Source organism: Phyllobates terribilis, unplaced genomic scaffold (genome assembly GCF_046119375.1).
Source record: "Phyllobates terribilis strain yellow unplaced genomic scaffold, ASM4611937v1 Scaffold_1__5_contigs__length_1240528914, whole genome shotgun sequence".
Taxonomy (NCBI): Eukaryota; Metazoa; Chordata; class Amphibia; order Anura; family Dendrobatidae; genus Phyllobates; species Phyllobates terribilis.
In genome coordinates, this window is record NW_027362761.1 from 590,646,189 (window position 1) to 590,669,780 (window position 23,592).

Consider the following 23,592-nt stretch of genomic DNA (forward strand, 5'->3'; position numbering starts at 1 on the left):
AGACGACATTCCCAAGGGAGAATAAAAACCTGCAATCTGCGTCCACGCCACCTGAGCCCAAACATTTCGCCGAGCGACCCGAGCCGAATCTGTGCACAGAACCAGAACAGACTCACTTCTGTATAAACCAGGGAAACCCCGTGACAACTGCGCATGGCCAAATACTGCAACGTTGCCGCCACATCCCAGCATAATGGAAGCAAATTGTGTCGGCCCACCACTAATGTTTTAGGGTCTTCTGACTGTTAGGGGAGAAAGTTTCAACATCTGTCCCATTAGGAGGGGAGGAGAGGATCAGCGGGAAACCTGGAGAAGGAGAGTGGGGAGGATCAGCGGGAAACCTAGAGGGGGAAGGAGGGGAGGATCAGCGGAAAACCTGGAGAAAGAGAGTGGGGAGGATCAGCGGGAAACCTAGAGGGGGAAGGAGGGGAGGATCAGCGGGAAACCTGGAGAAGGAGAGTGGGGAGGATCAGCAGGAAACCTGGAGGAGGAGAGAGGGTCAGCAGGAAACCTAGAGGAGAGTGGGGAGGATCAGCGGGAAACCTGGAGAAGGAGAGTGGGGAGGATCATCGGGAAACCTAGAGGGGGAAGGAAGGGAGGATCAGCGGGAAACCTGGAGGAGGAGAAAGGGGAGGATCTGCGGGAAACCTGGAGGAGGAGAAAGGGGAGGATCAGCGGAAAACCTGGAGGAGGAGAGGGGAGGATCAGAGGGAAGCCTGGAGGAGGAGGATTAAGTTAAAGCTCATGTGCAAGGGATGGATGTCAGGCCCATGAGACGGAGGATGCGTCATTAGTGTTCAGGACTTTCATCCACCATTTACTATGTGGAGACAGAGGTTGAACGTTTTGCCTTCGGATAGCAGTAGTGCATGTGTCATACTTCTATATCTTGCACTGCTCACATATCAGCCATCAGTTCTATAACTTTTCACAAATGGCAGCAATGATAACCCGGTACACAAACCTGAGGTCCGATGAACACTCTGTACTTATTATCGGGGCTGTCGCCTCCAATCAGAAAGGAATTGGGTCCAATCTGCTGCAGTAAGTACAGCCGCGCTCGCATCACTTTGTTGACGCGACGACTGGTTTCCTCTGGGCTGTAGGGCGAGAAGCCATCAGGAGAAGGAGCCCTCCTGGGCGGCGTAACCCTGCCGCTCTGAAACTGGGAGAAAGAAAAAAGATGTTTCTATGCGAATGTACACCACGTGAAACGGATCTGCATGTAGGGGCGACTGCTGATGGGAAAAGCCCCCAGGCTCATTAACGCCACAAACTGTGGTTATAACTCATGGAGGTAAATGTAGACAACACGTTGTATACCATGTGTGATTGATCATCTATATGGGGTCGCCACCAATAGGACAACCCCATGAGACCTTCAGTCATGAGATGCATCTGCAATAGTCTTTCATGGAGGGACTTACAGGGACCGGAGACACTCCTCTCCGCCGCACTCCGGGAGACTCTGGCTTAGACTTTGAAGAGCTGGAGGAGCTGCTGGGAGAAGGACTGCGCCGGCCCTTCACCGTCTGTGCGCTCCCATTTACCGTCCCCTCCACAGAGGAGTCTGATTTGGAGGCCTCTGAGCCGTCGGCTTTCACCGGAATTGGCTTTACAACCTGCAAAAGTGCAAAGAAATAAATACAGAAATCAGGACGGGTTTACACAGGGTAACGCAGCAGCAAATCTGAGCAAAAATACGCAGGGGAAATTTGCAAGACGCCGGGCCTTCCCTGCTCCTCTGAATGGCCTCTATTCCCACCCGACATGCCATCAATGGAGGCCGGGTAACAGCAAGATCAGCAGGAGACCGGGACAGTAAACTGCTGTTATTTCTGACTATGGCCCTCGCTGCAGCTTTGATGATGAGAATGCTTGTCAGTGGTCGCTACGTGGGACGTCGCTGCAGAGCACGGAGACTCCTGACCCCAGAGGGCACTTACCACAGGGCCTCGCCTGCTCCTCCTCTCCAACCACTCGTGCTTCCAGGCTGGCATACACGTGGCCTTGAGCTTTTCCCTGATCATGCGCTCCTCCGGGCGGTCATCCATTTTCTGCAGCCCCCTGAGTGTTTCTTTATTCTCCATGTCACGGCTGTAGGAAGAAATAAAACATGGAGACATGAGTACCCAGGACGTCCCGAGCAGCTCCCGACGCCCGGCTCCGGCACCTCACACGACAATTACTGGGGGATTAACTCCCTCTGGCCGGAGCGCCTCGTCCTCAGCACCATCAGATATTTGCTTGTTTGCTTTTTAGAGCAGAAGTGCCGCGGGGGCATGGCAGGGAAGCGGAGGAGACCGAGCTGCAGAGCAATCAATAACCTTTCCATATAGGCGGACGCGGCCGACAGATCACTCTGCAGAAGTAGATACTTGGCAAAACCTTCCTGAAAGCCATTACAGTGGAGTCCGAGCGAGACACCCAAACTTGTCACATCCATCAGGAGGACGGAAATAACCAGAACCAGTCGGGCCCGCATCCAGAAAACACAGGCAACTTTACAGTGAATATGGCTGCAGTACCAGACACAACCTGCGGACAGGAGTGGCAGTATTTTCTCTCACTCAGACAAGCCATATCCACTGCAGATCATCCAACTTTCCCAGGAAATGATAAACACATCTATTCAGCTGAGCAGAAACGCTGCGCCACAACCCCCCACCCTGTCCAGGACACCCACGCCGCTGTGCGCTGCAGGGTGTGCTGCGCGGACAAACAGTGAATCTATTGAGCACCCAAATATGTGCTTGATACGTCCTCGGGGGGTGTAAAAAGAGCATCACACACAATAAGGACAGCGCGGAGAAGATGCAGCATATGGCCGGCCGCCCCAGAACAGCATCGTCTGGGAGAGAAACCCTCAGAAAATCTCCCTCCAATAAACTGGGACGGGAAAGTGGATAAGAGCCGCTGGTGCACTGGGGCACCCTGCTCTGGGGGCATCCTGCCCAGCTGTGTAGGGTTAAAGAGGACACATCTCCACTGCTGCCGGTTTTAGCAAATTCTGGAGCATCTTTTTGCTCTGTTCCTCTGTTGTGCCTCCTGAAAACATATGAATTGATTGACAGCTGGGCATTACCATTCTCCTTGGCAAAGGGGTGTGACCCTGCACTGTCACTTCTGATTGGACGGTGTCACAGTGTGCAGGAGACTCCTAGTTGTGATAAGTTTCCAGGAGGAATAACTGAGGACTCCATGCACAGTAATAAGAACAGATACTCCAGTCTGGGGCTAAATGCTCTTGCGCCGAGATTTTGATATATACAACTGTGTGTGTGTTCATCCCGGCTGCAGATAAAGAGTAAAAATCCAGCAACAGAAGTCCGGTGTGTCCGCAGCCCTAAGGTCACCAGTTTGCTTTTTCCCGGCAGTGACTCGGCTGCTGCACTTAATGGACATAATCCAGATTATCTGCAGCGTTATGTAACGGTCAGATGCTTTCCCTGAGCCGCGGGTGACATTGTGTCGCTCTGCATTAGTCAGATCCCTGCTGACATGGCAGTAACAACGAGCTTCATGCTGCGTGTAGAAGCAGCAGCAGTGCAGGGGTTAACAGTACAAAAAGTGAAATAGATGGCAGCGCCGCTTCCTTTTTCTTCTTTTTTTAAGACGACTTTGTTTTCCTTTCTTGCTCAGACTTCCTGCACAGAGAAAACACAGCGAGGACAGCTGCACGGCAGAGGAACACAAGAAGAGGAAGTGCTGCAGAGCTGCACTCAGCGGAGGCCACCGGAGGTGGGGGAACATCAACTGGAGCGAGCGATGTACAGCCAAGCAGTCACACATCAAAGTCAGGCCTCCGGCCGCACCGATACACTGACACGATGTGACACATGACAGCGAGGCTCAGCAAAGTCATCTATTCTGAGAGCCACAGATGAACGGCTGTCTGAGGACGAATAGCCGAGGGGGGGAAGGGGGTATACACTGCAAGTGGGGCGCGCAAGTTCGCACGCACGCCGGCCGAGTGGGGGCACGCACGCCGGCCGAGTGGGGGACGTAAATATGTAACACAAGCAAGCCTGCAGAGAGGGGCGCATAAATACGCATGCAAGACCGCCGAACGGGGCACACAAGCACGCTAAGTGGGGCGCACAAGTAGGTTCGCAAGCAAGCCCATCGAGTGGGGTGGGACATGCACACAAGCAAGCTTGATGATACGCATGCAAGCCCGCCAAGCGGTGCATGACCACAAGCCTGCTGAGTGGGGTGCACAAGAATGCACATCCGCCTGGCAGGGGAGAAGGAAGTATGCCGAGGCAAAGCAGTTGAGGGGGTGTGCACGCACGTACGCCTGAGACCATGCAGTCGAGGAGTCAATGGCATGCGCATGTATGGTATATGCACACTGAGGCCAAACATTTGAGGGGACAAAACCAACCAATCGAAAAAGCGTGCGTGCATGACAAGACAAAGAAATTGAGACGGTGCTTACATGGAGGCGGAGCACACATTTTGGAAATCAACAGGAAAAAGAAAGGCTGCGTGCCCACGAAGCATTTTCCAAGCGTTTATGCTGCGGAATTTACGCAGCGTAAACGCTTGGTAATCCGTCCCCCATGGTCCCCAATGACAAGCCGCAATGTCAATGCCCATGCTGTGGATTTTTCTGCAGCATTTATGCTGCACTCAAAAATCCACAGTATGTCCATTAATTTTGCGGTCACGCAGCGTAATTGCCGCCACTGACTTGCATTGGATCGCGTGACATCCGCATCACTACATGTGCGCAAGCGGGTATCACACGGTTCAATGTGCGGATGGTACCAAGGCCTGGAGGAGAGAAGACTGTCATCCAGACCTGGGTACCATAGAAACTGTAAAAAAAGAATTTAAAATAAAAAATAAAGATTATACTCACCTTCTGATGTCCTCCCGGTGTTTTCTCCCCTTTGTCCGGTCTCTTGCAATGCTCGCGGTGTTGTGAAGGACCTGCCATGACGTCATTGAGTCATGTGACCTGTCACATGACTCAATGATGTCACTGCAGGTCCTTCAAACCACCGCGAGCATTGCAAGAGACCGGATGCGGCAGAGAAAACACCAGGAGGACATCGGAAAATAAGTATAATCTTTTTTTTTTTTTTTACCATTCTTATTCTTTTTTTTAACTATTATGACGGTTGCATGGATTTATATAGTGTGACCAAGTTGTTAAGCACTTTTCCAAGTGATGTTAAAATCGCTTGGAAAAGCTCTTGACAACCCACATGCAGAAATGCTGCAAAAACGCTTGACAAACGCTTCTACCTGGCGGGAAAAACACATGTAAAAAACGCATGCGTTTTTCCTGCCAGGGAGAAGCGTAAAAAATATGCAGCATTTCTGCATCGTGGGCACATAGCCAAAAAGCAGATGTGAAGAGCTGGAGCGTAATGGAGCGGGGTTCAGCTGTCCTCAGGTGACAGGAGCACAATTTACTTTCTCTCTCCCACAAAGCCCCTTTGTTCGCCTCATGCAGGTGGGAATGGTGTGGGGATTTCGAGAAGCTGAGGAAATAAAATGGCTCTTGTAGGATGGGTTGGTGTCTGGGATGGGGAGGCAGGGCCCCGCGCAGAGCCGGAGGCAGGGCCCCGCGCAGAGCCGGAGGCAGGGCCGATGCTGATGCAGCATTATGGAAGGACACAACGTGACTTGGGCTACAATTCTGCACGTGGATCTCACAGGAATGTGCTGCATTTGGGGCACACTGGAAACAAGAAAGGCCACCATGGACGAAGTGGCAATCGTGCACCCTCCCTTCTCTTCCTTCCCAAAAAAATGCACTAACTAATGAGGCTGGTGCACAAGAGGGGACCTGACATCCTCCAAGAAAATTACTGTACCAATTGAGCCGTTGATGGTGCAGAGATAAAATGCGGGCTCCGCCGGCAGCACAGAGGTTAATGCGGGACCTGAGGCTTTAAATTGGCTCAAAAAGAAAAAAAAATTCCTGTTTGAAGTTGTCCTGAACCTTCACAAAGGAATTCTAATTGCAGGTGGTCAGGGCTTTAGCGTTTGATCCTTTCTGTAGCTCTTAACTCATGCACCGCTTCTTAATCAGCCAGATCCGTGGAGTCCTGCGCCCGGCCGGGGCGCTCTCCTCTTTTCCCACCCCCTGACCTGCCTTTTCGTCTTTCAAGTCTTAAGTCGCACTACTAATCTCCAGTTTCCTCTTAGGCTGCCGTCTTTTCAGAGATTTTCCATTTGTGACCTTTGCAGCAGAAGACACTTACAATAGGGCTTCCCCTTATGGAGCGAGACGCACAAAGACCCATTCTTGCAAACAAATAAGGAAAAAACAAAAAAAAGTAAGACAAAAAACAAATGGAAACTTTGGCTGGGAACATACAGCGCCTCCGATCTGAGCCTTCACAGTATTGATCAACCTCCAGGTGAAGAGGGAAGGGACAAAAAATAATATAATAATTGTGAGTTCACGGCCGGGACACACGAATAACAAGAGGAAACGAGGGCAAGAAAACAGCGACAGAATCGCTGCGCGCGGAAAGTGGACGGTGGCGAGACACGCGGTGTAATGGAATGTTCCTGGAAATCAGCAGCTGGTCATAGGGGCATGCTGGGATATGCAGTGCGGTGGTCCCATCATGCTCAGGGTGAAGTCACATTCCTCCTGCTCAGTCACTGGCGATTAGTCGCATGCACAGTTTAATAGCGCCTCATTTCCATAAGGAATCACCACCTGCCACGTGCCCCAAAGTCATATTTACAGGACAGAGGCCCAGGCTGCAGAAACAGCAAGGAAGGAAGAAGATCCTTCTGTGTAGATCATACGTGTGAAACTCCGGCCCGTGGGCCAAATCTGGCTCACAGGGTGGTTATATTGGGCCCGCAACACCAGAACCGCCACCCCTATGCGGGGCGCCACTATACTGCATCGAGGGCTGTGCGGGGCGCCACTATACTGCATCGAGGGCTGTGCGGGGCCCCACTATACTGCATCGAGGGCTGTGCGGGGCCCCACTATACTGTATGGAGGGCTGTGCGGGGCCCCACTATACTGCATCGAGGGCTGTGCGGGGCCCCACTATACTGCATCGAGGGCTGTGCGGGGTCCCACTATACTGCATCGAGGGCTGTGCGGGGTCCCACTATACTGCATCGAGGGCTGTGCGGGGTCCCACTATACTGCATCGAGGGCTGTGCGGGGCCCCACTATACTGCATCGAGGGCTGTGCGGGGCCCCACTATACTGCATCGAGGGCTGTGCGGGGCCCCACTATACTGCATCGAGGGCTGTGCGGGGCCCCACTATACTGCATCGAGGGCTGTGCGGGGCCCCACTATACTGCATCGAGGGCTGTGCGGGGCCCCACTATACTGCATCGAGGGCTGTGCGGGGCCCCACTATACTGCATCGAGGGCTGTGCGGTGCCCCACTATACTGTATGGAGGGCTGTGCGGGGCCCCACTATACTGCATGGAGGGCTGTGCGGGGCCCCACTATACTGTATGGAGGGCTGTGCGGGGCCCCACTATACTGTATGGAGGGCTGTGCGGGGCCCCACTATACTGTATGGAGGGCTGTGCGGGGCCCCACTATACTGTATGGAGGGCTATGCGGGGCCCACTATACTGTATGGAGGGCTATGCGGGGCCCACTATACTGGATGGAGGGCTATGCGGGGCCCACTATACTGGATGGAGGGCTATGCGGGGCCCACTATACTGGATGGAGGGCTATGCGGGGCCCACTATACTGGATGGAGGGCTATGCGGGGCCCACTATACTGGATGGAGGGCTATGCGGGGCCCACTATACTGTATACCGGTTGGACAGAGACTTTGTCCACGTTTTTCATTTTGGCTCTCTGTGTGCTTAAGTCTGACATCCCTGGTGTAGATAGACAGAATTTGGGTTACATGACAAAAAAGTAGTCACATGACTAAAGGGGCTAGCTGCAGAGTTTCTCCACTACAGCACTGACTACTACTACTCCCATCTTGTAGGATCAACGCGCCATAGTAGTCATGGTGATAAAGCAAAGTTCGCTCGTGAACGGTCGTTATACAACTTGCCCAGCCTCCTGTAAGCCCGCCGCTTCTAGCTCTGCAGTTTCATCATCTGCAATCAACCACTGCTTAAAAGGGATGTCCAGGATCAGAAAAACATGGCTGCTTCCAACCAGAACAGCACCAGACCTGTCCACATGTTCTGCATGGTACTGCAGCTTAGCAGCATTCACGGTAATGGAGCTGACCTGCCATGCCACATGTGAACTGTGGGCCGGTGGACCGCCGTGACATCCTGTAAAATCCCTTTAAGCAATATATAAAGCTGGCCACTGGCTGAGTGCACAAGTTTCGATCGACCAAGCGTCTTAAAGGAGTTTGTCTGACGCGGTTCACTTCGGCAGGTGAGCGGCATGCATGGTCAGTAGCTCCCGTCACCTCCCCATGCAGAGGTCAGCAGAGTCAGACAACCACTTTAAGGACTGGCAGATATTTTTTTCTCTTACGTGCATGTCTACCGCTAACCAGGCAGATCTACAGTTCACAGTTCTGGGGAATAGGAGGGGCTCCGAAGCCCAAGGGGCCCGTAATGTCAGGTCAATGAAGTCTCATCATCCCATACAGATCACGGGTCGGGATTCATCCATCCGACAACCCGTGACAGCTATCACCTCACATCAGTGTCTCCCTGAACATCAGGAGCAGCGGCCAGCAAAGAGTCTGCACACGCTTCTCACTATTCAGCCACTTCTTACTTTTATGGCTCCTGCCGGTCTAGAAGTCTTCAAAGAAAAAGCACAATGGCGTTATCGTGACCCGTCTCAGCCAGAATCAGAAGTCTAAAAACAGCCCCAAAAATATTTAAGGCCTTTAGAATAGAATCAGTCACCCAGTTTTCCCAGAGTCCTGAAACATCAGCCAAAGCCAGGATTCGGCACCACATAATGGAGGGCAAGAGGAGGGCCAGAGGGGGCCAAGAGCGGCGAGGGGGGGGCCCCAAGAGCGGCGAGGGGGGGGCTCTACTTCCCTGCTCACTCACTGACCGTATCTCAGAGCCGCAGACATTTCCTTGTGACCTGTGATATCTCGCACCGCTCCTCTATCGCTGCAGTCTCAGGATTTCCAGCATGAAATTTTACAAAAATTATTTGCAAGCCTCCGTGAAATTCCACATTGTGCCCAGTTCCAGATTTCTGACCTCAGGACGCTGGTGAGGACAAGAATCTTCATGGAACTTTTCAATAGAAAACTTGTAGCAGTCACTATAAATGGCGCTGAACATTAGCGGGGGGTGTTCTGTTTTCATATATAGAAAGTTAGGCATGACTTCACAACAGGAATATTTGGAAGGCAGCCTGGTAGCTGTTGGTACAGTGATGGGCGAGGGGCTCTCGCAACCACGTGTAGCTATAGGAATCATAAGGAAGGAAAAAAGCGCCAAAAATTCTGCTTCAATTGGCTTAAAAAAACAAACAAAACCTGCCTCCTGTGCTTGTACCACATTTATTATGTGTTTTACACACTTTAGCTCCCTATTGACAGTGGATGAGACACGGCAAAAAGAAAAATGGAATAAAACATGTAGCAAAACTCTGGCACCAACCAAGAAGTGATGCAAAGTCAGACAACGGCATGTAACTTCTTGTATACTTTGTAACCTGTGTGCAAAGTATACGTCATGTGCCCTTTGGTTTGTTACATTGTATCATTTCCATGTACAGGAGGGTTTTTTGCTGCTTTGGTAGTATTCACAGTTGTGTTACAGTGGCTTTTGAAAGTATTCAGCCCCGTTGGCATTTTTCATATTTTGCTACCTCACAACCTGGAATTTCACTATTTTTTAAGGGTTTGCATCCGCTCACATAAAGAACATACCGACAACTGTGAACATTTGGTCTTTTTAGGACAAAATAACTAAGCTTCAGTATGCATAACTATACACACCCCTAAAGTCAGTGCTTTGTGGAGCCTCCATTTGAGGCAATTACAGCTGAAAGTCACTTTGGATAAGTCTCTATGAGCTTTCCACATCTCGCCACTGGGATTTTTGCGCATTTCTCAAGGCAAAACTGCTCGAGCTCCTTCACATTAGATGGTTTCCTCTGGTGAACAGACATCTCCAAGTCTGACCACAGATTCTCAATTGAATTAAGGTCTGGGCTGTGACTCGGCCCCTCCAGAACATTTACCTCTTCCCCTTACACCACTCGAGTGTTGCTTTAGCAGTATGCTTTGGGTGATTGTCTTGTTGGAAGGTGAACCTCCGTCCCAGTCTCAAATCACTGACAGACTGAAACAGGTTTTGCTCAAGAATATCCCTGTATTTCGCACCATCCATCTTCCTTTTGACTCTGAAGAAAAATGGGGCAATTAGTGTTGGTTTGGAGCCAGACATAGGGTTTACCTTGGTGGCCAAAAAGTTCAATTTTGGTGTCATCTGACCACAGCACCTTCCTCCATACATTTGGGGAGTCTCCCATATGTCTTTTCACAAACTCAAAACAAGCCTTACATACAAAAATTGTAAGTAAAGGCTTTTTTCTGCTCGCTTTTCCATAAAGGCCACCTCTATGGAGTGTACGGCTTATTGTGGTCGTATGGACAGATACTGCAGTCTGTGCTTGGGAACTCTGCAGCTCCTTCAAGGTTACTTTTGGTCTCTGTGCTGCTTCTCTGTTTAATGCCCTCCTTGCCCGGGCTGAAAGTTTTGGTGGGCGGCCCTCTCTTGGAAGGTTTGCTGTGGTACCAAGTTTCTTCCATATGATGATAATGGATGTGATGGTGCTCTGGGGGATCATCAGAGATTGAGTTGTTTTTTTTTTAAAAACCCAACCCTGACTTGTACTTCTCAACAACTTTGTCTCAGTGTTTGGAGATCTCCTTGGTCTTCATGGTGTTTGGAGAATACTTTCGCAAGCCACTGTATTTCCCAGCCAAAATAACAGCAGTGCCGGATTCCTTCCATGTCAGCACCGTAAAGACCCCACTGACATGTATGCTTATTAGTGACGCCCCCCACCCTCTTCCTTATATATTACCATTAGAAATAGAAATAATATATTCAGGGATGGCCTCTGTGGGTCACCTCATATGTTGTGATTCAGGCTGCAGGACATCTCCCACATTTGGGAGCCCCTTCCTCTTCTGGCCACACCAGTCACACACCCCTCCGCGCCAGGAGAAGGAAACCCCCTCCGCCTGTTGACAGAAGCTCGGGAAGTCACATGCTTTGAGCAAGTGACAATCTAATGTCTCTGGTCACACGTCAGCGTAATCGTGCAGCTTAACCGTCGCTGCAAACCCAGGAGGAAAGTAAATCCTGTTACTTCACGAATCACTGAATGTGAAGCACGTCCTTATCTACACGTGAAGAGAACACGCTACATATCTTATCTCAGGATCTTTAGGAGCTCCTTTATATATGAGTGGCAGCATGAGAAGCTTACAGGAGTCTTACAATGACCCCGCTCCCAGGACAGACCCCTGGCACAGGGCAAGAGGCGCATTACTCTAATAATGTCCCTTCTGCATTAAGAATAGACACAAGACATTTCGGTCCCAGTGTACACCCGGCTACCAAGAATAAATTCTCTTTAGGAGTCCAAACCCCACAAGACACGGACCCCCATCCATATACCCTATTAAAGGATATTAAAGAGTAGGGTCTTCATTTTGAAACGACAGACCCAGATATTACATGAACAGACACTAATTTAGAGGAATTATCCAATTTGCTGCAGCCGGAATAACAAGAGTACGCCCCCCCCCCCCCATCCCTGCAGAGAATCCAAGTGGAGGCCTCCATGTGAAATTTGCAGCGGGCACACGAGGACATGGATGGCGAACGGTGACTGACACGTGGAAAAGATTGCGAGGAGTATTACTGTACCGCAGATGCCTGGCATGGACATAAATACCAACCCAGGTGTCACTTAAATATCCTTGCCAGGGGGCATTCCTGCTGGCACATGCTCAGCTACGGAACGGCGCTGACACATGGCACATAATCAGCACCCGCTATGAAGGGTCTCTAATATCTGGAAGGAGGACCACTCTCGGTACGGTAAAGGAGAAATGGACGTTATAGGGGCGGTGGAATTGTCCTACATGAGCCTGTGTGAGTAATGGTCTTCAACCAGAGGCTCTCCAGCTGTTGCAAAACTACAAGTACCAGCATGCGCTTTGCCCCTGGATAAAGACCAGTTTACAGCAACATTAAAAGCTGGGTGAAGTCTCTGAATGTGGCGGGTTATTCGGCCATCTATCACACTGGACTTCCACACTGGTTGAGCAGTTTCCAAACCCTGCACTATCTTCCTGCTCTACCAGTCACAGATGACCTGATGACTATACTGGGGAAGATCTATGATAACAGAGGAACAGCGGTCACTGAGTAATCCACGAAGAGCAGTGATGTGCCCATATGTCACAAGCGGCCAAAATGCGACCAGGACAAACAATAAAACTCTATATTGTGAGGTACAGGGGGTCTGGCGACGGCCTGTCGGCCTGCCCGCTACTGGTTACACTGTAACAACCCAGCAGAGATCTGAGCAGCTGCTACTTTGAGCTTGCAGAGCATTGTCTACATTGTATCCACTGAGAACAGGACTAGATATGTACAGGGTTATGAACATAAGCGTTATCATTCACTGACAGCAAACTAAGATCTTGAAAATGGTGAGGCATTGAAACAAGCTTTATTTGGAAGTCATATAACAATCATTGATATAAAACCTCTTTAGTGAGACGGCCCCCCAGAGTAGAGGGGTGACTGCGGCTATGTGGGAGACGATTTCAGTAGCTGATCGGTCACTGAACCAATTTTTTTTTTTTTTTTGTCATCTCTCCTTTATGTAAATTCAGAGAAAGCACAACCTGCCCCGGGGCTACCGGACGCCCTCGCATTTTTCTACTGGAAGGAGCCCAGCACCTGATTAGGTGCTGAACGCTGACGGACTAATCAACTTTACATAACCCCGAGGTCAGTTTCGGGTCCCAGTGCTGAAACTGGGACAGCAACCAAATATTCCAGGCATGCACCCGCGACTCCCTGCTCCACTACAGGCTGATCTATTAACAGATTCCCAGTGCTGCGGCTTCCCGGTAGTCTCGGTTAGCAGGATGGGGATAAGGGCCCTGCCAGAACCCATTACACACTGCAGTCCCCACTAAGGACGCCCCATAATGATCAGCAGATAAGGACAGGAACGTCTTATGACAAGAGTATCCGCTGCACCAAAACCCACACAGGAAGCAGAGCCGGCTGCGGTCAGCGCCTCCTGCACATGATCTACAGCAGAGACCGAGGAGGCCCCAGAAATCACACAGGCAGCAGGCAATGGCTGCCATATACCGACAGACAGTCGTGGCCAAAAGTTTTGGTTTTCACATTTTTGCTCTTTTAGTCGGATGTTTCTATGGTTACTGAAGGACAATTCTAAACATTCCAGAAGTTGTTACATTGTATTGGCAAATCCATGAAGTCTCTGCCATACCTCAATATTCCCAGCGCTGACCCTTATTCTCCAGACTTCTGAGTCTTTACAAAAACTTCACACATTTGTCAATAAGACTGTAAAATCTTATGAAATGACAATAATCTTAAAATCAGTAACTGTAGAAACATCAGACAGAGCAAAAACACTGAAGAGGCAAAAGGTGAAAACATTTGGCCAAGACTGTACATAAAATACTCTTCTCTCCCAGAGTCGGTGCTACCTGGCCCGCGCGGCAATACATCCTGCTCTGCTGCATTGATAGATTTCCTAGAAGCCCGAATTGCACAACTTCTGTGGGCGCAATTGGAGCGTTCCTATGTGCCGATCAGCTTACACCAATGCATTAATTTCCCTCCATATCTGTAATGCAGCGTGCGATCCTATGGACGGCTCTGAAGGCCATGGCCGAGTTCCTGCTCTATTCATGTATGGACTTTATCTCAGTTCTGCTGGGCTGCCTCCTGACAATGAGAAACATTATTTATATTGTGGTGGGAGCGGCACATCAGACCACTTTCCAAAAACTCCTAACTCCTTCACTGTTGGGAAGAGCGAGGACACACATTGCGGCGGGATGGGGGGGGGGGGGAGATATCATAGGGACCACCAGAAAAATATCCACTCGGAATGCGGGGACAGAGAACACTAAGGGGACCCTCCTCTTCTGGACACATCTACTGGTAGCCACACTGCAGGGACCCTCCTCTTCTGGACACATCTAGTGGGGGAGACACTGGGGGGACCCTCCTCTTCTGGACACATCTAGTGGGGGAGACACTGGGGGGACCCTCCTCTTCTGGACACATCTAGTGGGGGCAACACTGCAGGGACCCTCCTCTTCTGGACACATCTAGTGGGGGCAACACTGCAGGGACCCTCCTCTTCTGGACACATCTAGTGGGGGCAACACTGCAGGGACCCTCCTCTTCTGGACACATCTGCTGGGGGCAACACTGCAGGGACCCTCCTCTTCTGGACACATCTGCTGGGGGCAACACTGCAGGGACCCTCCTCTTCTGGACACATCTACTGGTAGCCACACTGCAGGGACCCTCCTCTTCTGGACACATCTAGTGGGGGAGACACTGGGGGGACCCTCCTCTTCTGGACACATCTACTGGGGGCAACACTGCAGGGACCCTCCTCTTCTGGACACATCAACTGGGGGAGACACTGCGGGGACCCTCCTCTTCTAGACACATCTAGTGGGGGCGACACTGCAGGGACCCTCCTCTTCTGGACACATCTAGTGGGGGCGACACTGCAGGGACCCTCCTCTTCTGGACACATCTACTGGTGGGACCCTCTTCTGGACACATCTACTGGGGGAGACCCTCCTCTTCTGGACACATCTACTGGAGGCAACACTGCGGGGACCCTCCTCTTCTGGACACATCTACTGGGGGCAACACTGCAGGGACCCTCCTCTTCTAGACACATCTAGTGGGGGCGACACTGCAGCGACACTGCAGGGACCCTCCTCTTCTAGACATATCTAGTGGGGGAGACACTGGGGGGACCCTCCTCTTCAGGACACATCTACTGGGAGAGACACTGGGGGGACCCTCCTCTTCTGGACACATCTACTGGGAGAGACACTGGGGGGACCCTCCTCTTCTGGACACATCTACTGGGGGGCAAACTGCAGGGAACCTCCTCTTCTAGACACATCTACTGGGGGGACCCTCCTCTTCTGGACACTTCTACTGGGGTCAACACTGAAGGGACCCTCCTCTTCTAGACACATCTAATTGGGGCAAACTGCAGGGACCCTCCTCTTCTGGACACATCTACTGGGGGCAAACTGCGGGGAACCTCCTCTTCTGGACACATCTACTGGGGGAGACACACTGCGGGGACCCTCCTCTTCTGGACACATTGACAATGTATTTTCCATTAATGATACATGAAGTGCCATGACACCAATATACAATCATTCTACAAATGGAGCAAAGAAGGCACCAAAAATCATCTGATTGCCGTCACCCAACACCTTGCACTTCTGTGGTGGCCGACTGACAAAACTTTTTCATCACGATTCATATTAATATAATGCATAGTGAATTGCACGAAGAACAAACATGCCGTCCATCTTTAGCCAAAAAGAAAAAGTTTGGACCAACTTTAAAACTATTTTCAGACAGAACACATTAGCTCCCTCTAGTGGTGGCTGCGGGCAAAAGTATATCAATTAGGACATTTGCTATATTCACACTGGGCAGATTTTCTGCAACTCAAGTCAAATACATGGATAAAATCAGCGCAGACATTGGGCTTTATGCTTCCTCAGAAGGGTGGCAGATTATACCTTAAGGCTCTGTTCCCACATGTGGGGTTTTTTATGTCAGAAATCTGCAGCAAAACTGATCTCTGGCAGGAAATCAGCTGCGTCAAAAATGCCGGTTTTGCTGTGTTTTTTCACTGTCCTGTCTCTATTTATGAAAGTTCTGTGGGAAAAAAAAAAAAAACATTCTATTTTGCCATCAAAAACGCTAAACAAAAATTTACCTGTGTTTTTTGGTGCGTTTTTTCAGCATTTTTTCACCACCCATTAAAAAAAAAAAAAAAAACGCTGAAAGAAGTGATATGATCTATTTTCCGGAAACCCAAACAAAATACACAGCAAAAAAAAAAACAAGGTGTGAACAGAGAATTCTGGTTTCTCATAGACTTTGCTGGTGCTGCAAAAAACAGCTGAAAATTTGCATAAAAATCTGCAGCAAAATACGCTGAGAAACCCAACATGTGTGAACATAGCCTGACTCTTATTAAGTGTGACCTCTGCATCTACGTATGTCTTCGGTGCAGATCTTGTTACAGGCTTGCTGCAGATAGCTCTGCGATAAATCCCCACTGTGCGAAGGAGGATTGTGAGCCGCAGCTCTATGGTATCCATGAATGCTGTGGTCCGCTCCTCTGACCTCCTGACAGCCCACACGACGTCAGGTTTGTATCACGCTATGGTGAAGCCGGGAAAACTTCTCCCAAACTCTGCAGCCTTGAGAAAACAAAAGCCAACATAAAAACAAAAAATTTGCAGGTATTTGGTATATAACACGCTGCAATATACACTCATGGCCAAAAGTATTGAGAATGAGACAAATAGTAATTTTTACAAAGTTTACTGCTTAATTTTTTGTAATAGCAATTTGCATATACTCCTGAATGTCAAAGAGTGATCAGCTTAACAGCAATTACTGTACTTGCAAAGTCAATATTTGCCCAGAAAATGAACTTTAACACCCAAAACACATTTCAACATCATTGCAGTCCTGCCTTAAAAGGAGCAGCTAACATCGTTTTAGTGATTGATCCATTAACACAGGTGTGGGTGTTGATGAGGACAGGGCTGGCGATCAGTCATGATTAAGTAAGAATGACATCACTGGACACTTTAAAAGGAGGCTGGTTCTTGGTATCATTGTTTCTCTTCAGTTAACCATGGTTATCTCTAAAGAAACACGTGCAGCCATCATTGCACTGCACAAAAATGGCCTAACAGGGAAGAGTATTGCAGCTACAAAGATTGCACCTCAGTCAACAATCTATCGCATCATCAAGAACTTCAAGGAGAGAGCTACCATTGTTGTCAAAAAGGCTCCAGGGCGCCCAAGAAAGACCAGCAAGCGCCAGGACCGTATCTTAAAACTGTTTCAGCTGCGGGATCGGACTACCAGCAGTGCCGAGCTTGCTCAGGAATGGCAGCAGGCTGGTGTGAGTGCTTCTGCACGCACTGTGAGGCGGAGACTCTTTGAGCAAGGGCTGGTTTCAAGGAGGGCAGCAAAGAAGCCACTTCTCTCCAGAAAAAACATCAGGGACCGACTGATATTCTGCAAAAGGTACAGGGAGTGGACTGCTGAGGACTGGGGCAAAGTCATTTTCTCTGATGAATCCCCTTTTCGATTGTTTGGGACATCTGGAAAACAGCTTATTCGGAGAAGAAGAGGTGAGCGCTACCACCAGTCTTGTCTCATGCCAACTGTAAAGCATCCTGAAACCATTCATGTGTGGGGTTGCTTCTCAGCCAAGGGAATCGGCTCACTCACAGTCTTGCCTAAAAACACAGCCATGAATAAAGAATGGTACCAGAATGTCCTCCAAGAGCAACTTCTCCCAACCATCCAAGAGCAGTTTGGCGCCCAACAATGCCTTTTCCAGCATGATGGAGCACCTTGCCATAAAGCAAAGGTGATAACTAAATGGCTCATGGAACAAAACAGAGATTTTAGGTCCATGGCCTGGAAACTCCCCAGATCTTAATCCCATTGAGAACTTGTGGTCAATCATCAAGAGACTGGTGGACAAACAAAAACCAACAAATTCGGGCAAAATGCAAGCATTGATTATGCAAGAATGGACTGCTATCAGTCAGGATTTGATCCAAAAGTTGATTGAGAGCATGCCAGGGAGAATTACAGAGGTCTTGAAGAAGGGGCAACACTGCAAATATTGACTTGCTGCATTAACTCATTCTAACTGTCAATATAACCTATTGGTACTCATAATATGATTGCAATTATATTTCTATATGTGATATAAACATCAGACAAACACTAATAAAAACCAGAGGCCAGCAGATCATGTCAAAATATAATTTTGGTGTCATTCTCAAAACTTTTGGCCATGACTGTACAAGCGCCCTGACATAACACTGGGGGGACGAGCGTCCTGACCTAACACTGGGAGGGGGGGGGACAGATACATACAAGCGCCATGACATAACAAGAGGGGGCACAGATACAGGTGCATCTTACTAAATTAAAATATCATCAAAAAGTTAATTTCCGTTCTTCAATACAAAAAGTGAAACTCATATTATATAGAGTCATTACAAACAGTGATCTATTACATAGAGTCATTACACACAGTGATCTATTTCAAGTGTTTATTTCTGTTAATGTTGATGATTATGGCTTACAGCCAATGACAACACAAAAGTCATTATCTCAGCAAATTAGAATAATTAACAAAAAACACCTGTAAAGGCTTCTTAAGCGTTTAAAAAGGTCCCTTAGTCCGTTTCAGTAGGCTCCATAATCATGGGGAAGACTGCTGACTTGACAGATGTCCAGAAGGCAGTCATTGACACTCCACAAGGTCCCAGAGTCTGGAGGAAGAGTGGAGAGGCCACAATCCAAGCTGCTGGATGTCTAGTGTGAAGTCTCCACAATCAGTGATGGTTTGGGGGCCATGTCATCTGCTGGTGGAGGTCCACTGTGTTTTATCAAGACCAAAGTCAGCGCAGCCGTCTACCAGGACATTTTACAGCACTTCATGCTTCCCTCTGCCGACAAGCTTTTTGGAGATGGAAATGTCATTCTCCAGCAGGACTTGGCCCCTGTCCACACGGCCAAAAGTACCAATACCTGGTTTACACACAACAGTATCACTGTGCTTGATTGGCAGCAAACTCGCCTGACCTTAACCCCATAGAGAATCTATTATAGAGAATCTATGGGGTATTGTCAAGAGGAAGATGAGAGACCCCAGACCCAACAATGCAGACGAGCTGAAGGCGGCTATCAAAGCAACCTGGGCTTCCATAACCCCTCAGCAGTGCCACAGGCTGATCCCTCCATGCCACATTGATGCAGTAATTGATGCACAAGGAGCCCGACCAAGTATTGAGGGATTTACTGAACAGACATTTCAGACTTAAAAAACATTTTTCAAGCTGTTGTTATAAAGTATTCTAATTTACTGAGATAATGACTTTTGTGTTTTCATTGGCTGTAAGCCATAATCATCAACATTAACAGAAATAAACACGTGAAATAGATCCCTCTGCGTGTAATGACTCTATATAATAGATCCCTCTGCGTGTAATGACTCTATATAATAGATCCCTCTGCGTGTAATGACTCTATATAATAGATCCCTCTGCGTGTAATGACTCTATATAATAGATCCCTCTGCGTGTAATGACTCTATATAATAGATCCCTCTGCGTGTAATGACTCTATATAATAGATCCCTCTGCGTGTAATGACTCTATATAATAGATCCCTCTGCGTGTAATGACTCTATATAATAGATCCCTCTGCGTGTAATGACTCTATATAATAGATCCCTCTGCGTGTAATGACTCTATATAATAGATCCCTCTGCGTGTAATGACTCTATATAATAGATCCCTCTGCGTGTAATGACTCTATATAATAGATCCCTCTGCGTGTAATGACTCTATATAATAGATCCCTCTGCGTGTAATGACTCTATATAATAGATCCCTCTGCGTGTAATGACTATATAATAGATCCCTCTGCGTGTAATGACTCTATATAATAGATCCCTCTGCGTGTAATGACTCTATATAATAGATCCCTCTGCGTGTAGACTCTATATAATAGATCCCTCTGCGTGTAATGACTCTATATAATAGATCCCTCTGCGTGTAATGACTCTATATAATAGATCCCTCTGCGTGTAATGACTCTATATAATAGATCCCTCTGCGTGTAATGACTCTATATAATAGATCCTTCTGTGTGTAATGACTCTATATAATATAGGAGTTTCACTTTTTGTATTGAATAACTGAAATAATTACATTTTTGATGATATTCTAATTTAGTGAGATGCACCTGTATATACAAGCGCCCTGACCTAACACGGGGGGCACAGATACACAGCGGGACTATAAATAGACAGGACGTGACCACCACCATCAGGAGGATTACACGAGGCCCCCTGATTCGGGTAAGACACAATGAGCCGCACTATTTGGCTTTCTGGCTCATCCCCTCATCCTATTAATGGCTCAGATGTTATTTCTGTCCGGTTTATTTTAGGGGATTAAGGAGAACTCCGACACAAAGTGGCCGAGAAGAAGCAGAGAAACGAGCTGTGAAGTGACAAAAGTGCAGTGGGGGCCGAGCTCGGGGCCGTTTCCTGCGTTTGTATCAGTGTCAGCCTCCCTTTCTTTAGACCCCCCTGGCTGCCCTGTCACATATGTTTAAAGGATCACCACCCCCATAGGAGGCTCGGCTATACCGGGAGCACTTAAAGGGGCAGTCAGCACTTACCCCGGGGCTTTGGGAAGGGGGAGATGTGGCTGCCAGCAGCACCATGTACACTTCTAACATGGGGACGAACAGCGAGCGGCAGGGGCACCCCACATACTAAGAAATGGGGTCCTGAAAAGAAGCAAACGTCCCCCTAAAGGCACTAGACCCCCTAATAGTGAAACAACCGATGCCCCTGCCGCAATATTTCCCGCTATAACCTGGTATATAATACATACGGTATTAGAGGTCAGCGCAGCAGATACTCTGCATGCGGCGGGCGGCCACTATATACGTCACATTGTGGCCTCGCGGTGGAGGAGGAATCCTTATAGCCCGTTCTCCACCATGTACAGCAGCAGCTCCTGTGACACTACAATGCCCAGCATGCTCCCTACATGGAATGCTGGGGCTTGTAGTGTCACACATCGCAGATTACTTACACGTGTATATATAGATATACCGACAGTATTAAAGAAGAAAAAAAAAAAACAAGTACAAGTAAACCCGACCTGCCCACGCTGCAGCGAAGCTCATGTTATACCGAGAGCTACATGGAGGGGGCGGGGGGGGGGGTGTACAAGAAGAAAAACATCTCATAGTCCAGGTCCAAAGACCACCTAAGGTTTCTTCATACTTGTCAATATGTGAGGACAGAAAGAGACCAACAAACACAACTAATCCCCACCTGTCCCACACTGCAGGCGAAGCTCATGTTATACCGGGCGAGAGGGGGGCAGGGGGACAAACAAAAAATACATAAATCATAGTCCAGGTCCAAAGACCACCTAAGGTTACACACAGACGAACATCACAAAATCTGACCCGTCCCCCACTACAAGCAAAGCTCATGTTATACTGAGGGAGCACAAAGTTCTACTTGGTAATTCCGCTAGGTTCAGTGACGGCTGCGCACACAGTATACAGGTACTGTGTATACAGAAGCCTAAGGAGGTGTATACAAAAACAGGACACAGCAACAGGGCCGGGGTCCCCGAGATCTCAGCCGGGGGCCATCGTCTGACACTGGTCGAGCAGACCCTTCCTGATCACGACGTGCACGGTATGGAGGTATTCTATGCTGACAGATCTCCACCTTACCTGCACACACTGCGCCATTGCCCCCCGCCGCCTGACACAGGTGAGGTCTCCAGGAGAGCTGCGCAGACAGAGCAGCATTGTGTGCAGCAGAGGAGGCGGCGGCAGCTGACAGGAAGAGGCTCCTGTGACCCCCACGTTTGCACAGCTACACATAAAGCAGATGAAAAAAAAAAAGGATGGCTTGATCTCCCTTAACTCCTTCCTCGCCAGCAATCTGATACAACCTGGGGCTCACACACAAATCGACCCCGTGGGAGGCGAAACAAAGACGAATTCAAGCCGCAAACAGTCGGCAGCAGTTATGTTCCTGAAATGCCACTGTACATCTGTGCCCGTCCTGGCAGCGGCATCAGCATTTACAGAATTAATGAATGCACAATATAGGAGGGCAGAGTGGTCTGCAGCAATGACCCGGGCATCAGGGGCTTCCCGGTCCGCCAGGGGCGCGCTGGGCCACCAAGACCCCGTCCGCCAGGGGCGCGCTGGGCCACCAAGACCCCGTCCGCCAGGGGCGCGCTGGGCCACCAAGACCCCGTCCGCCAGGACATTGCAGGAAGTTTTGGAGCCACCACAGGGGGCAAACACGGCAGTGGCCACATAACCAGTGCTAGGGAACATGCCACCATGTGGCGCCCCATCACGGTGCCCTCCAACACCGGGCAGCAGTGAGTGACAGCTCCAGAGGCTTCACCTCCTGCAGTTGTCCCCCACAGACCACCCTGAGGGGCCACACAAGGAATGTGAGGAGTCTCCATAAAGATAAAAATACACATGTAGCAGAGCCCAGCGTGCGCCGTCTGCAGGTAAACTGACGACACACCATAAAACTGGGCACGTTCCCAAACATTGCAACACGCCAGGCTCCAACGTCTCACCGCTGGCGTTATATCTGCTGGCCGTCAGTGAACGACAACAATGGAGCTTCCATTCAGAGCCATAACCCTGCGCAGAGCTGAAGGTTCGTCACAATTGCATCCAGCATAAAACAATGTAGGGAACAGCAGCCTCTGAATGAAAACAATAAGTGACGCCTCACCCCACAGGGAGCAGAGATCCTGCAGGGGTCGTGGCCCTGGGACCCCTCCTGGTCGCCCACCACACTCCTGGGGATAAACGTCTGATGTTGGACCCCGAGAGCTGACACACTGACACGACACTGCAGCTGCTTGCTGTCAGTGAACAGGGTGATCCCCCTGACTGGTTACAATGTGAGACTCTGCACCGACCCCTCAGCTGTGCACAGGGAGCTCCTCGGGCGGTAGCGGCCGCTCAGTGACAGGCAGCAGCGCTGTGCTGAAGGTGAGAGCCGCAGCCCTCCGGTGTGGCCTCCGGGGTGACCGCGCGGCTGCAGCAGGCTATGCTGGGCGCTGTAGTCCGCACGTACCCGGCACTCAGGCTCCCGGGCTCCCCGGCCTCGCCGCCGGCTCCAGGCTCCGGCTCCCCGGGCTCCTTCTCCACATCCACACTCCGCACTCTGCGCAGCTGCTTCCGCCTCCAGTCATCCGCCCTGCTCTCCCCGGCCCCGGTTTCCGCCTCTCCGCTGTGCAGCCGCCCCGTCTCCGGACTCCCAGGGCTTGTGACGCCGCCCGCGGCTGCAGCTAATCCGGACGACGAGCTCCGACTCCCCGCCGCCGCCGCCATCTTCCTGGGGCCAGGTTTACATTCGTGTGTGAGCCGCCCAGGAGAAGGGGGCGGAGTCTACAAGTCAACGAGGGGCGGGCACTGGGATGGACGCATTCTACGTAACCTGGGATCGGGCAGGTACGTAAATGGCGTAGAGGTCTCTGTAGTAACAAATCGCTGCACAGCTCACTGGCTCGCCGAGCTGCTCCATGGGTTCCGGTGTAAGCGGCGGAGCAAGGCGCTGCCAGGTTAACACAGGAGTTTGTCTGTAGCGAACCTGTGCTGCGGTGTTACGCAAATCGCGCACATTCTTACGTGGACTGCGTAGCGTACAGGTAGAGGGTTACGTAGAGTGCGTAATCTGTGAGTGGGCGTGTCATACAGTGCGTGGGCGTGTCCTCTAC

General features: G+C 49.9%; 1 protein-coding gene across 2 annotated transcripts in view; it reads right to left on the reverse strand.

Annotated features, from left to right (window-relative positions):
- Positions 1-23,269, reverse strand: part of MAP3K1 (mitogen-activated protein kinase kinase kinase 1) — a 38,767-nt gene extending 15,498 nt beyond the window's left edge. For both annotated transcript variants that reach the window (XM_073682168.1, XM_073682160.1), the window contains exons 1-4: positions 22,950-23,269; positions 1,947-2,097; positions 1,428-1,622; positions 965-1,165 (exon numbers count right to left, since the gene is read on the reverse strand). In XM_073682168.1, the coding sequence (XP_073538269.1) occupies positions 965-1,165; positions 1,428-1,622; positions 1,947-2,097; positions 22,950-23,206 (804 nt within the window). In that variant the 5' untranslated portion in view covers positions 23,207-23,269. The remainder of the gene's footprint in view (positions 1-964; positions 1,166-1,427; positions 1,623-1,946; positions 2,098-22,949) is intronic.
- Between the last annotated feature and the right edge of the window lie 323 nt (positions 23,270-23,592).